This window comes from Carassius auratus, chromosome 1, assembly GCF_003368295.1.
Source record: "Carassius auratus strain Wakin chromosome 1, ASM336829v1, whole genome shotgun sequence".
Classification (NCBI taxonomy): Eukaryota; Metazoa; Chordata; class Actinopteri; order Cypriniformes; family Cyprinidae; genus Carassius; species Carassius auratus.
In genome coordinates this window covers 30542945-30558863 of record NC_039243.1, presented here as the reverse complement: position 1 = coordinate 30558863, position 15919 = coordinate 30542945, and the positions used below count along the sequence as shown (strand labels likewise).

Sequence of the window (15919 nt, the reverse complement as noted above, 5' to 3'; positions counted from 1 at the left end):
AAAACATTTTAAGGTTGGATGGACAGGACTTGATTTTATCCAGGAATTGGATTGCAAAAAGGTTGGAATTACATACACCATAATGAAGCCAAATGGATGAGTTGAAAAATAAGGAAAATTAAGGAAAGGAAAAGGGTAAGGAAAGTTATTTGTTAGAGGGTCATGAAAAAACAATCTTGTTTTGATTTGAATCAAGATTATGTTTCTTACCGCATTGGCAAAAACTAGTAGAGTTTTTTTTATTTTTTTATTTAGAAAACGACTTTATATTGCTTCTCAAGTAAATTCATCTTGATTCAAGAATGTTTAGATATTTAACAAGACAAAAATATCTAAGTAAGAAAATCATTTTTTTCACGGTGTCGATTAATGAGTCCATTTCAGTTCATTCTCTAAGGTTTTATCTAGAGCAGTGGTTTTCAACCTGTCGGCGATGGTATTGCAGGTGGGCCGCCAATTACTATTAAAATAAATAATTATATTTTTCAAATATGTAAAAAATGTCTGTCATAACAATAACATAATTTCATATATAGAATTAAATAAGAAAAAATAATATTAAACTGTAACTATGCTTCCGCTATTCGAGCTCGCTGACTGGTTTAAGATTGGTTTAAGAATAAACCATCAGTTTATCTTAGATACAGAGCAACAGCAGTTGTGCCAAGCGGTGCCAACCCGAGTTATTTTCTGTTCATTACCAGTTCATTCAATAAAGACAGTTAACAATCTATCTTCTGAGTACTAAGTTACTAACCCAACAATAGTGGGGTCAGTTCATTTGTTTGCAGTGGGCCGCAGAAACATGTGTGTTTGGTTGTGTGGGCCACAAATTGAAAAAGTTTGGGAACCAGTGATCTAGAATATGAGTTTTCTGAAATATGCAACACAGTCTCAAAAGACATTGTATCTGTTATAGTTTGGTAATAAATTACTAAACTGGTTCTGGAAAGCGCAGATGATCCTGAAATAGTCTGTTTTTTGTTTCCCTTTCTTTTATTCCCAGAGACTCATTCTTTTTAAAGATGCTACAGACTATTATAAGTGCTTTTAGTGTCTTTATTTAGGGTTCAACAACTTTGGGAGGAACCTTCATGGCATTAGCTGGATCACGCAGAATGTTATGAAAATCCTTCTAGAGTGTTCTTCAACTTCCTGCATCGGTTCAAGATAGGAGACAATTGAAAAATACATAGCCACTTAGTGACTGTATTAAGAAGTGCTGTAGGCAATCTATAACCCGACGACTTGTCAGCTACATCTAACCAATATCATAATAGTTTTATTTATTATGATGAGTTTAAAACTTGATTAGGACCACAATGGTGCCATTGCTCAAGTTACTAAGACTCAAATAGTGTTGACAGCCTTTTCACTCCCTGAGTGTAACTCGTTTCTCTTGGCAAGCTATAAATCTGTCAGTGGCAGTGGGATATCTGACAACTGCATCTTATTTTTATGTCTAAATGCTCTCTCTCATGTTCTCTCTGTCTGCCTTTAATCCATTATGTCTGCTCCCTGTTATCCTCAGTGAACACGGTTGCTATTTTGAAGTGGAGCAACATTATCATAACATTATCTTGACATAATTTAAAATCTGTTATCTTGTTAAAAAATTTTATTGGGTAACATTATTTAGTATTTATATGAGGCAGATACAAATGCTATGATTAGATTCCACTACACGCATTCCACACCTTGTGCTTCATGTTTGGAAATACTGTTAGTGACTAGAGAGAGAAAATGTGTATAATGCAAAGTAAAATTAACACATAGCATGGACATCAAGTGTATTCCTGGAGTCCAGACTGTCTGGTGTCAGTCAGAGTATTACTACAAGCATACACACATTTGATACACAATAAACGTGTTTAAAACAGAATATCCTTTATATCTGTCACTCTGAATAAGTATAACCTGTTCTAGTCATAACGGTCGAAATACTAGATCAAAATATGCGGTTGCTAAACAGTTTAGGCACTTTAGCAGGCAGTTTTAGGCATTAATCAACATAGACAGCTCATGCTAATAAATTAGCTTTCTAATACATACTTTTAGCATCTATTTACGTATGTAGGTGTAGATGAATCCATTTTGAGATTATTAAGAATAGTATGATGTATTTTACAGGTGAAAGTGTCCTTCTTCAGAACACAGTTCAGTGGAGATCTTCATCATGAACACAGGTAAGTCTGTTATTAAAATACCTGTGTAAGTTTTTAGCCACTTATGCAACAAAACAGTTACCGTGCATTTCTAAGAAGCTCTTGTGTAAAAATGTTTACAATGTAACATTTTGTGTCAAGGAAGAGGTGCAGTAAGTGGTCCCACAATAAAAGGTCAAACCAAATGCATTGCATTGTGGGATATATTCCACACAGTAAGCTTTATTCAGCTCATTGCTACTGATCATTTGGGAAAATAAAGTAATATTATTGGTCCGAAATCTGGCATATTTCATATAAAATGTGTTCACATCATGCCTGGTTTGGAAATATTGTCTTTATAAGTCATCTTTCCCAGAATGCTTTGCAAATAATTTCCTACACAAGTTGTACGCTGATCTATAAAGGAAGACTAACTTTTAATTGCTATAACACAATATCATTCAAAAGTTTAGGGTGGGTAAGTTTTTTGTGATTTTTTTTTCTCATGTTCTCCAATTACATTTATTAGATCAAAAATACAGTGAAAACCATAATAGCATTTAATACAATTATAATTAACTGTTCTTTTTTACATATTTCAATTTCATATTTTTCTAAAATGTAATTTATTCTTAGAATTGCAAAGTTTAATTGTTATTATTAAGTTATTATTAAGTGTTGCATGACCCTTCAGAATTTTATCTCATTTGGTGCTCAAGTAACATATTTTTTAATTATTATAAAAATACAAAAAAAAAAAAAGAAAAAAATCTAACTCATCCCAAACTGTAATGTTCATCATTCAATTTTAATTATTTATTGCATCTTTTTTGCATAATCTTTTGGTGCAATAATGTTGCATTGACAATGCATGTGCTTTGCTTTCTGTTTGTTTTGCATGTGGGCTTCTGTGTGTGCGTGTGCAAACAAACATACTCCAGATAGCGGAGGACGTGCTCATAAAAGAGCATCCCTGTCGCTCACTCTCTGGCCTGTGAAGAGGGTCCAGAGCTCACCCAGCCTGTACACAGCTGCAGGTATCAGTGATGGAGCAGGGCTGTCTAATAGACACAGAGTTTCTAGAACGTCTTATCTCCGTTTGCTTACTGTTGTTTCATCTGCCTTCATTATGTAAATTGGTTTTCTCCCCCGTGATCTTTTTATATGTGCTTGTTTTACGTTTTTATGTTCACAACATCTGTTTTGTTTCATGTCTTACTGCATTTGTCTACATTATCCTTTTTGTCTCTCCATAGCTTTTAGAGGAACAGAACATTACTATTTTCTGTGTTGTCAGTGTTACAGTTTTAAAGGAATAATTCGGGCAAAAATTTAAATTCTCAGTGTTGTTCTGTGTGATTGAATGATTACTTTGAGGTTCTATGTTGCCTCTATAACATGTTTCACTTTATAGTACACATGCAGATGACGGCCATTACAGTGCTGAAACGTCTGTCATCTTGACAGCATGTGTTCATGTATAGTTTGCAAAAGACAGGACCAGAATTAATTGTAAAATACATTTATTTATGATTTTGTTCAAGATTTAAGTTTTCGTTCTTCCAGTCTTCATGTTGAATTATGTTGTACAGTAGTTTTAATCATCATTATGAGTGAGAGGAGTAAGTGTTTCACACTGTGGGTCATCTTACTAGCTGTCTCTCTCTCTCTCTCTCTCTCTCTCTCTCTCTCTCAGTTGTGTTCAACCAAAGCTTCTGCTCTTTAATCATCGGTTCTCTGTAATTCTGCATCTCTCTTTTCAGTCCCATGTTGTGGCCATCATGCACATCATTTTGGAGGGGGCACCAATAACAGGACTGGCTCAGAGGGAAAACTATTTTTATAGCAAAAAGTCCAAATATAGAAGTAACATAGGAGCATTAAAAACTAAGCCATGTTCTCCCTTAATTTCAATGGGTATGACCCTTCTGCATGTTTTGTGTCATATTTGTCTTGGTTTTCTGTGGTCATTAGTGTTATGATATTTACAGCATTTTTGCAGCTCCTCTTCCGAATTGTTAGCTCACTTATGTTATTTTACAGTATTGTGTTTATATTAATAGAGCTTTATTTTTCCACAGGTAGTGATTCCCAGTCTTCAGATTCAGGCAAGTGTTTGTTGGATGTCCATGTGACTCTGTTTTCATCGGTGTGTTTATATAAATATTCATGTGTACTGTTCAGTGAATACATGAAGTATGGACACTCAAGACAGTATTTACTGCATGTATAAGTGTTTAAGTATTATGTTGTCATTTATGTTGTTTTAAGGTTACATTTTTTTAAACGAATAATTTGATTTGATTTGATTTTATATGAGCTTTTTTCACTTAGATTTAGTTTTAGTTAACAATAACTATAATAATGTGTGTGTGTGTGTGTGTGTGTGTGTTTGTATTTATTTATTTATTTGTGTGTAGATGCCTGGCGTTCACGTAGTGTGTCTGAAGGGTTAAGGAATGGAGATGCCAGTAGCTCGTCTTTGACTGCTAAAGGCTTCCGCAGCGTTAGACCGAACCTACAAGATAAGAAATCTCCCACAACGGTACATATTTATTCATTATACAATTAAAATTAATTAATTCAAAAATGTTTTTACTAAGTCTTACTACTGTTACATTTTGTACACTCTTCTTTTTTTTTCCCACAACAAACGATCCTCTTCTTTCATGCTATGCGTTGCTTCAAAATGATATTGCTTCAAAATTATTTGGGATTAATATTCGTCATGTTCTTTTTCCAATATGATAACTTCTTTCTAGAGGGTTCATATCAAGTGTGATTTTCTTGACCCCTAAAGTAGCAAAATTGAAATTTCTCTGAGAAGATGTACTTTATTTGAACTGACTATATATTTGAATTGACCTTTTCTCTGACAGGTCCCTATGCCTCCCCCTCGGAGAGAGAGCTATCACATGACCCCTAACCCCCCAACATACAGTTCCCTTGCAATGCTGTCAGACGCCTCCCTCTCTCCCCCACAGAGTCATGATATCATTCCTACAGGTTCCTACACCTCCTCATACTCATACTCTAAGACCACCCGAACCTCCACTACCCCCTCACTGGAGGATCCCTCCTTGTCCCAACAAGCTCATGCTAACAGTTTTATCACTCAGGTTCTGGGAAACAAATGGTCATCTTCGAAATTAACCACTGACCAACTAAATACAGCACCTAACAAGACAAACGTGATAAAAATTGACCCTAAGTCTAAAACTAAGCCAAAAAATACTACTGCTCCCCCAGCTCAAGACCCCACTGCAACTTCTGAAACACACTTAGCTTCTCTCTCCATCCAGTTAGATCCTCGCAGTCCAAAACCCCAAGCAGAGACCCAGTCAGGGCCTAAATCTCAATCCAAGAAAAACTCTATGGACCTCGCTGACCCTACCCGAGCCCCTGTCGTACCACCAAGACCAGCGAGCAGTTTGGTGGTATTACTGTCATTTATTTACAGTGATAATGTACACTCATACTACTGGTCAAAGGTTTGGAATAATTATGATGTTTTAATATTTTTGAAAGAAGTATGCTCACCAAGGATGCATGGATTTAAATGAAAAATACAGTAGAAACAGTAATATTGTGAAATATTATTACAATTTAAAAGAGCTGATTTCAGCAAAATTATTCCAACGATATCGTTTCTCTTTGTCTTTATCATTATAGTTGTGGTGTGGACTCTGCTATTCTTTAATATTGAGAACGATTTGTAAAACTATATCTTTATCGTTATCTTTATAGTTATCGTACTTTGTGTGAACAGGCCTTTACTGTCACTTTTGATCAATTTAATGGATTCTTTCCAAATAGAAGTATTTATTTATTTATTTTTTTAACTTTTATTACTTACCCCAAACTATGGAATAAAATAGATAATGGTTTCCACAGAAAATATTAAGCAGCACACTGTTTTCAGCAATGATAATAATAATAAGAAATGTTTCTTGAGCACCAAATAAGGATATTTTATTATGTTAATGGCTTCTGAAAATAGAAAGTATATTAAAAAATAAAAGTTATTTTAAATGTAATTATATTTCATAGTTTTACTGTTTTTACTGTTTTCTCATCCAATAATTGCAGCCTTGGTGAAATCTTATTTATTCCAGACTTTTAAAAATTTTCGTATCTCTTTCTTAAACTAATTGAGTGTAACCCATTTAGCACTCATTCACACTCATCTGATGGAAAAGAGTGAACGTACACAGACATGTTTCCAGCCAAGTACCTTTATTCCTTCCCACACAGTCACCTGTTCTTCTTCGCTCAACATGGTTCAATCTGCCTGTGCTCACCAGCTTTGCTTTGTGTTCACTTTATTATCTTGTCTTCCTTCCCTTTTATTCCCTCCCACCCGCCTCCATCAGCGTGAGTTTTCTCCTGTAAGAGGGAGCATCGGCCCGCTCTCTTCTGGACCACCTTCCCCAGACCCAGCTCGCCAGTCACCGTATAGCCGGGCCAGTCAGGATTCCCCTGACTTCCTTTCAGGGCTATTGCCCAAAGCCCTCTCACCGACACCTTTCGGCCCTCTGGAACGTTCCGGGCTAATGTCAGCCTCCCCTGCCCCATCACCAGTAACTGTGTCAGCACTGAGTTATTATTCATCATCCACGGTTGGGCTGGAAGAGCTGCAGATCTGCGGCATGGACTCCTCCCCTGCGGCCACGCCTACCCCATCCCCCACACTCAGCCACGCCTCCAATACCACTGACGAGCTTCCTGCCGCCCTGTCAGCTGCCACGGGCACTAACGTAACTATCACGCTCGACTGGCACACCTCACCTCAGTCTGGTGTCATGTTTGTTTGAGTCTACTCTTGTTTATATGTCCTCACTAGTTTTTCAGTGCTGTTGAATGTCTAACTTTTAACCACATCCTATAATGTATCAGCTTACAGCAGGTGGATGCATTGTCTTTTGTGTTTTTATGTTTGATTTTCTCTCGAGGTATGCAGCTTTTCATTGTGTGCTATGTATACTGCTTCCCATTTAAAGTCAACATAATATGACATGTTTCAAAGTGAAATAATGTAGAACTGTAGAATGTGACCTTATTTTATTCATTGGGAATTTAAAGGGTCATAGTCCATGCTATAATAGAGCCAGACCTAAATGCAAGTTTAGGAAGAAGATGAAAAATATTATGTACAGTAGATATCTCAAACTTCTGTATACAAATGGCATATAATGGTAAAAAAAAAATCTATTATAATTTGCTGCTGTAATGTTTATTAATATAGAAATGTTCACTACTGTTCTAGATTTGAGTCAGAATAAGATCTTTTGTGTTTTTAAAAGAAGATCCTTACATGCAAGACTGCATTTATTAGATCAAAAATAGTCAACAACAGTAAGTAATATTGTAAATATTGTTACAGTTATTGTTTTTTATTTTAATATATAAACAATAAACAATAAAACAATAAACACGATCCTTCAGAAATCATTCTAATATGCTGATTTGGCAAATTTGGCAAGATTATACACATTTCTTTGGAGTAATGACCACTAATGAATTGTCCAGGAATGTGTTTGAAAAAGGGTTCACTTGAATTTTAATTTCATGTGGGTTTAAAGGTTCCTATGATGACCTATGATATTGTGGCCTGTTATGATGAGTGTTTGAGATTAACATTTGCATCTATTGCCTCTGGTGACTGAACACTTTAACTTCTTTGGAATATGAATGTATAATGGAACATATTCCAGTGTTAACACTCTTTCTTACATAGATTGTCCTGCACTCATTATCTGCAGGTTCTTTTTAAAGTGTTTATTGTCATGTGGTCTAACAGTTTTCCAGTTACCTCTCCATTTGTCGTCCATCGTTCCTCTCATGTTTCTACAGAAACACTAACATCTGATCACAACCTTTGTCTTTTTTGTAACAGCATTTTCCTCAGTATTGACATTACTCAGAAACATTTGTTGTAGAGTATCTGTAATATTAAAAAAATTGTCTTTTAATGTGTACTTTCATGTCATGTATTTCTCATTCTTCTAACTTCTTATTGTCCCATAGCTGTCACCCACTCATACTTGTTCATATCTTATAAACTGATTTGTATGTTGCCCAGGGTCAGATGGCAGTGAATGGAAGCTCTCAATCTCAGAGGCCCTTTTCTCCACCTGTGTACCCACCTCCACCCCCAACCCCCAGCCCAGGCCTGGTGAAGATCCGGCAGGGGCATAGTTCAGGTGAGTGGAGGGTCCCACACACACCTTTAGCTAGTATTGCAAAGCCATGTTTTGATTATTTCAGGCCTAAATCTTCTTGCTCTACTAGATTAGATTTGACTGTGACTGTCAGGCTCTAACATGCCATTTAGTTTCTATTCCCAATTTCTGTCACCATATCTTTTTCAGACTGACACTATATGAAATAATTGGCATGATCATGCCATCTGATACAAATTTTGGACATCGTTATAGATTGCTTTTGTCAAAGGCAGGTTCTGATTGCTTAGTGTGACATTTTCCCAATTGATTGCCTTTATGATGAATCTTAGCATCCTATGAAGTCTTAACAGTAACATAATGTAAGGCCTGCAGTGTGACCATATCTATGGCAGTGTAATCAATGAAGTGTGTGTGTGAGGGAGAGTGACAGAGAGAGAAAGAGAGAGAGACTGTTACTGGCGTCACAATTAGACAAGAATACATTGTAAAGGACAGAAAAAAAATTAAACTGCATTTTTTTGTCTTTTTTTCTAATCTTTCGCCCACCTTTCTCTCACTCTCTCATTTAGAGGGTTCAGAGACAGTGAAGAGAGAGACCGTTGTCTCTGGTCAGACAGTGGTCAGTAGCTCTGTGCCCATCGCTCGTTTCTCAGAGGAAGAAAAGAAGGTGTCCATCCTAAAAGCGCCCCATTACGAAGGCATTGGACCAGTGGATGAGTCAGGCATTCCCATCGCTATCCGAACGGTAAGTGATATCCATATATGTATATAAAATCTTAGTTTTAAATAAGATAAAATAAAAAATCAAGTATGTTTTACAAGAAATCCTAATTCAGTCTTTCTACTTAAAGAATGCATGCTGTATTTAGTGATACTTGCTGGGGTTGAAATTTACTAGCAGTTTCATAGTGAAAATTATTTAAAATTAAACCCTGTGCATTTTTCTGTGTGTTTTTTTTATGCTGATTTGTTATATACCAGCTATGTTTCATTATAGCAAACTTGAGAGTTTATTATATGTACCACAATGTATGCACAGTTGTCATTACTGGTGTCACAATGACTTTTCAAAGTCATTTCCTGTAGTGACATATTTAAGTTATGACTGCTACATTTATAATCAGCTAAGTTTACAGACAAGTAATTTGTCTGTCCATAACTGTTGCATCGTGTTATAGAAACAGTATACATTAACTGTTTATTATAAAATATATTGAACAGAACAAAACCCATCACTCAGTATGACATCTAGCTGCCTGAATGTCACTGGTCAGTTTTAAATCCGCTGTTAATGATCTGTATTGAGGGCATTTTTTTCTTGATTTGTGTTTGAGTTGTTCTGACATTTGATCCTCGTATTGTGGTTAGAGGAATGCTTTTGAGCTCTCAGCAGTTCAGACTGTCTGTGAATGTGTGTGTTTGTGAGCAGAAGAGAACATTCCTGGCAGGTTACTATGATACTCCCTGTCTCATTTTTTCTCTGTGCTCTAGTGATTTTGTTGGTTGTCAGGTAATGAAAAATGCTGTTAGCTATTTGTGCGCTTAACCAGCAAACTGACAAGGCAACCACTTCTGTGTTTGTGTGTGTGTGTTTGTGCTTCTATTTAGACTGTGGACAGACCCAAGGACTGGTACAAGACCATGTTCAAACAGATCCACATGGTTCATAAAGCAGGTGTGTATGATTAAGTGAGTGGGAGTATACACAGAACATATCCTGTAGTATTCATTTTGTGCGTTTTTTAATCTTCTTTTTAATAATGCTGTTTTTCACCAGATGATGACTATGGAGACTCATATAATACAACATACGCTGTCATAAACAAAGGTAAGTTCTGTGTATATTAACTTCTATTTCTGCTTACTGAAAATCCATGTAAAGTGTAGTAAAAGTCTTAATTCTGTGTGAAGTCTGTATTGTAAGAATAAAGTGTTTTTAGAATATAGTAACTGTAATTCAATGTACAATCAAAATGTTTATATTCTATAAGAAATAAACAAATGATATACATTAAAAACTGATTTGAGTAAACGATAAAAAACTTGAAAGTATCCTAAAATTGTTTTTCTTAATTTAATATAATATAAAATACGTCAATGAGATTTTTCTTAAAAGATTTTTCTTAAAAGAATTTAATTTGTTTATATAGCATAGTTTGTCAGATATTTATAATATTACAAAAGATTGTTTTATTGTTTTAAAGAAGTGTTTTTTTTTTCAAGTAATTGCTCTTCTTTTGAACATTCTATAGGAATCCTGAAAGAAAAAAAAGTGTTGTAGCACAACATTGATAATAAAAATAAATGTTTCTAAAAAAAAATGTATAAAAGGTAGTGCACATTCACATGTTTTATGTTTTGCTGTTATAGCCAAATATGTAAAGCCTCTGTATATTTGTTTAATTTATCTGTTATATTATTATGATATTTGTGCTTCTTTCTTAGACAATTACCCTCCTGTCCATGCCCACCCGCCCCCTCGAACGCACACCTACCGGCCCCTCTCTAGAAATACCTCCGACACGCCAGACACTGTCGCCCACCGAGAGCTCTCGCCATCCCCCGTGCCCCCTCCACCCCCTCCCATGCCCTCTCTCCTCCAGCTCCACTCAAGAGACCTGGACAGAGAGAAAGAGTTCTCCCATGACCCGTAAGACACCTGACCTCATGTACTAGCCTGTCAATAAAACTAAGATTATTGGAGTGCAATTACAAGAAAACACTTTTAGTTTAATTCAATGTGTCACTTGCTCTTTCTTTTGTAAACAATTGATAGAAATTTACTAGCAATTTCTGAGTGAATTTTTTTTAAAGTAAATCTTACACTCACAAAAAATGTCCGACTGGTCTGACTGGTTCTTATTCTCATTCTCATCTGCAGAAATGAGTGGGGTCCTCCAGATCGAAAAGTGGATACGCGTAAATACCGGGCAGAACCACGGAGCATCTTTGAGTATGAGCCTGGCAAATCCTCCATCCTTGAGCAAGAAAGGCCGGTGAGTGATCTTGTTTAGTTAAAACATTACACTTAAGTGATTTTTTTGTCATTAACTTCATTTAAACTGTTATAAAAATCCACACATAACATAGAGTCAAGGTTGCTAAGGTCTGAAGGCAATCCTTTTCTTGCCGTCTCTTTAAACTCAAAATCAAACCTACAGGTTTTATGGCGATGCTTCTGGTGCACACGTTAGTCACTGATGCCATTCATTTCTGATCACAAATAATGACAAATTTTGGTTTATCTATTTGGCCTCAAAACAATTCAGTGAAATAGTGCACACATCATATGGACCATTTAAATATACTTTTATGGTGATTTATTTTCACCCGTTTTTTTTTTTTTTAAATTTAAGCTAAACAGAATCCATTTCATTTCATTGAAAAGAACAACTTAAACATTCTTCTAAACATGTTTTATATTTCATTAATTTCTCTCATATGTACTCATCCATTCAAAAGTCTAGTTAGTACTTTTATTCAGCAAGGATATGAGAAATGAATAAAAATATGACAGTAATGCAATTTATAGTGTTACAAAGTTTTCTGTTCAAATACATGCTGTTCTTTTGAACTTTCTATTAAAAAACAAATCCTGAAAAAAATTTATCATGGTTTTCCCAAAATTACGAAGCAGCAACTATTAAACATTAATAATAAGAATAAATGTTTCTTGAGCAACAAATCAGCATATTAGAATGATTTCTGAAGCATCACGTGACAATAAAGATTAGAGAATTCAGCTTTGCCATCACAGGAATAAATTACATTTAAAAAAATATATTACAATAGAAAACTATTTTCAAATATTATCATTTTAACTCTTTAAAAAAATATCTTACTGACCCCAAACTTTAGCATGGCAATCCTGTCTTATGAAAACTCTCTATTTCATTATAGCTACAGTCATTTGAGTTCTGTTTATGAAGGTGTCTCATTCCCAACTCACTGTTTAGAGTGTCAAACTGCAATTTTCCGGCCTGTTGGCTGGACATGTGTTAAGGCTGTGTTTTCCCTTTGTTTCATGGATCGTTTGACCAAATAATAACCCATCAACCATGAGTTTGCTTAATGTAAGCAATGTGGTTTTCCTTTGTGTATTAGTTCATGTAGTCGGTCAAAACTGAAAGCAATCAGTTATTAGGTTAGCCTGAAACATGCAGCTGTGGTTTTCATGAAGGAAACAATGTTTAAATGTTGCCAGCAATACAGTATGTCCCAATCTCCCCATAATAATGTCACATTCTACTGTATTTGTCTAAGGCGAGACAAATATAATTGCCCGAGAGAGGAATTAGCTCAGTGTTTATGTCTCCTTTGACAGATATTGACCTTTTTTTTTCAGTGCAGATGTAGAAAGCTGGAAAGGTGTCAGACAAAGCAGCACAGTCATAGCCAGCGGCTCGGTTCAGAGAACAATGAGACAGAAATGTCAGGAGGCTGAATCACAGCACTGCCCTCAGCACAAACTCAGTGGATGTGGCAGTGGGAGATGTCCCAGGTGGCAAAATGAGTGGGCAGCTTTCTCAGCATCTACAGTCATACAGTAGCTTAAGGAAGAGAGAAAGAGATTTCAGAGAGAGAGCAGAGAGGAAGAAGCATGATGTCTCCCCCTTTTGGACAGTACTGAGAGGCACAACACGTATTAAAGAGACAGTCCACTCAAAAATGAAACTTCGACTTGCCCTCATGTCATTTCAAACCTGTATGAATTTTTTCTTCTGCTGAAAATGAAGAAAGATGGTAACCAGATGGTTTCAGTTCCCATTGACTTACATTGTATTTTTAATCCAAACAATAGATGTCAATAGGAACCAAAGCTGTTTTGGTTACCAGCATTTTTCAAAATATACATTTGTGTTCAGCAGAAGAAAGGAACTCATACAGGTTTTGAATAACATCAAGGTGAGCAACTGATGATGGAATTGGCATGTTTAGGTGGTTTATCTATTAAGTCTTATTAATTTGACATATTTTATGTGTGGGAGTGAGAATGCGTGGATGACCAGAACATCCCCCTCCTCTGTTCTTTGCTCACCAGTTTTTACAGCATATTTTGCTCCTCCTAACCCTGATTTCCATCTCTGTTTTCCCCTCATTGTTTTTCCTATTCTTCTTACCTCTCTTTTTCTATGTTGCTCCTTGCTCCAGACATTTGATTTAAACCCAGATGACATAGATTTAGAGAACGAGCCTTGGTTTAAATTCTTTTCTGAGTTGGAGTTTGGACGGCCGGTAAGTTGAGAGAGACTGTGGCAGGTTGGCATGCTGTAGGCTGTAATCTCCTTGTCCGGTAAACACATGCTGTTGTGTAATGACAAGCATCTGTTTCTGTGTGTGTGTGTGTGTTTGTAGTTTTAGAATTCAAGTTCTGACTTGTTCAGAACTTGGTGTAATTTGCACACTGAAAACAGAAATATGACATTTAACATCATCACAATAACAATTTGCACAACAATATGTTAGAGGGAGTGGGTCAGGCATTAGACACACATGATATGTCTGATGTTAAATCCCAAGGCTAATATTTCAAGTAAACAATCATGCTCTGTTTTCAAAATACTCACCGAAAGAGCAAGTATCACAGGGTACAATGTTGTCTTTAGAAGAATAGCAGTGGTCTTTAATAAATTGTAACTGTGTTTTTGATTTGGCTCTGTTTGCAGTGTCACACACTTGCTCTTATAGCTGCAGAACCTGTGCAGAAAACACTATTAAGTCAAGTTGAACACTTTTTTTTTTATTAAAAATGAACAGATGTTGGATAATACAGTGGTCCTGTATTGGTAATTAGTCTATACACCAACATATAAACTTTGCACTTTTCAAGATGAATAATTTCACTTTCAAGAAGTTCTAAATGCTGAAAGAACAGATAAACTACACAGAATTATAAAAAGCACGTAGAAATTTCTGGTTGTCGAACTTAGTTGAGCATGTATTTTACTACCGTACTAGGATGTAACCAGATATTCTTGATTGGGTGACCAAAGAATGGTTCATCGAAAAATTTGCAAAAAGATCACTAATCTTAATTTTGGTGGAGATGCATCACATTCAATATCTGTGGTGATTTAAGTTACGAATACTAATCTTACACTACCATTCAAAGTCTTTTAAACTCACCAAGGTGCATTTATTTGATTAAAAATACAGTAAAAACAGTAATATTATTTTTGTAAAATTCTAAAAAAAAAAAAAAAAAAAAAAAAAACCTTACTGACTTCAAACGTAGTGTAAGCCATTTATAGGGAGGCAGTAAAATAAAAATAAAAAAGTACAAAAATTGTTAATATAAATAGAAGATCAATGCTGATAACTTGCAACCAGATTCTCATCCCGTTCCTGCTTCCTTTAGCATTTAGCATTGTATTATTAGGATTTAGCATTGTGTTCAATACTTTTGCATTAAAAAATATATATATATTAATAATACCAGACATTTCAATGTTGTACATAAACTAAATATACACTGGGACCAGATGCAATTGTAACTGCAAAAATGATTGCCTAAGTGGGAGTGTAATTTGTTCCAAAGTTTAATTTGTTTTATTATTTTATTTTATCTAAAGAATTAAAATTCATAAACATGTTCATATATTTTGAAGGCCACTCTATGTTCATAAATAAGATATTTATGCACAGGTCCTCCAGCTACTATAGATCACACTCTTCCTTGCTTGTTTACTGGTTGAGTTTGCTGCCACCATGTGTAAACAAGCGAAATATGTGTGAAACCTTTATGTAATTTCACCGTTGTGTGTATTATACAGTATGTACACACAAGCGTCAGTCTGTGTGAGGTATAAAGCATGTGTGGGCACTTGTATAGTCGATTACTCTCAACAAACTTAGGTTCACTAGTATTCACACTTTGTTTGTGTGTGCATTGTGTGTGTTTTGTGAGATCTCTGTTTCTCCATGCCCTAATGTTGTCACTTTCTCCACATGTGTCTTTTCCTCCATGATGCACCTGCTTCTCCACCTCATCTTCATCCCTTCACCTCTATGCTGTTCGTTCCTTCGTTCTTTCGGGTGGCGGGGCATCCAGCCTCCTAAAAAGAGGTTGGATTATAATCCTGACTACTCCACACATGCTGTGGCACAGGTAAATCTACTTTCCTGTCCATCCATCCATGCATCCTTTGCTGGTGTTTGCTCATCCTGCAATTTGCTGTTCTGCTTTTCACTTATCATCTACTATCTCCGTCTTTCTCCTTTCCCTTCAGTTTTCCTCCTCTCCCATCATTTATTCTCAAGATGGCGAATGCAAAACATTTTGACCCACACACTGTTAAAAATGATTTGAGAATGTTTTAGAATTAAATACTATTTGTGCAGTGTTTGAAATTAGAAATTTCACGTGTTACTTGTCTTTGTAATTATTTGTCAGATTTACTAGTAATTTATGAGCCATGTAAACTATACAAACAGCCTTTTCAATAAAACAAATACAAAACTAAATGTGAAACAATTAGTTCATATGAGAAGAGTCACTTTATTTGAGGCTTTCCTAGAGTGGCAGATGAATATATTACTGAAAAATATAGAAACTATTAAATGCCCACATACTGTATGCATTTTGTG

At 35.6% G+C, this 15919-nt stretch overlaps 1 protein-coding gene across 7 annotated transcripts in view; it reads left to right on the top strand.

Moving 5' to 3' along the window:
- The window catches only part of sorbs2a (sorbin and SH3 domain containing 2a), a 48385-nt gene that overhangs the window by 20221 nt on the left and 12245 nt on the right, over window positions 1-15919 (top strand). For 2 of the 7 annotated variants that reach the window (XM_026269522.1, XM_026269514.1), the window contains exons 2-14: window positions 2131-2186; window positions 4229-4255; window positions 4568-4692; window positions 5027-5584; window positions 6521-6904; window positions 8230-8350; window positions 8902-9077; window positions 9941-10007; window positions 10110-10160; window positions 10778-10982; window positions 11214-11328; window positions 13484-13567; window positions 15384-15440. In XM_026269522.1, coding sequence (XP_026125307.1) covers window positions 2177-2186; window positions 4229-4255; window positions 4568-4692; window positions 5027-5584; window positions 6521-6904; window positions 8230-8350; window positions 8902-9077; window positions 9941-10007; window positions 10110-10160; window positions 10778-10982; window positions 11214-11328; window positions 13484-13567; window positions 15384-15440 — 1980 coding nt within the window. In that variant the 5' untranslated portion in view covers window positions 2131-2176. The remainder of the gene's footprint in view (window positions 1-2130; window positions 2187-4228; window positions 4256-4567; window positions 4693-5026; window positions 5585-6520; window positions 6905-8229; window positions 8351-8901; window positions 9078-9940; window positions 10008-10109; window positions 10161-10777; window positions 10983-11213; window positions 11329-13483; window positions 13568-15383; window positions 15441-15919) is intronic. The other 5 variants (XM_026269550.1, XM_026269531.1, XM_026269541.1 and 2 more) reach the window with 5 other exon arrangements.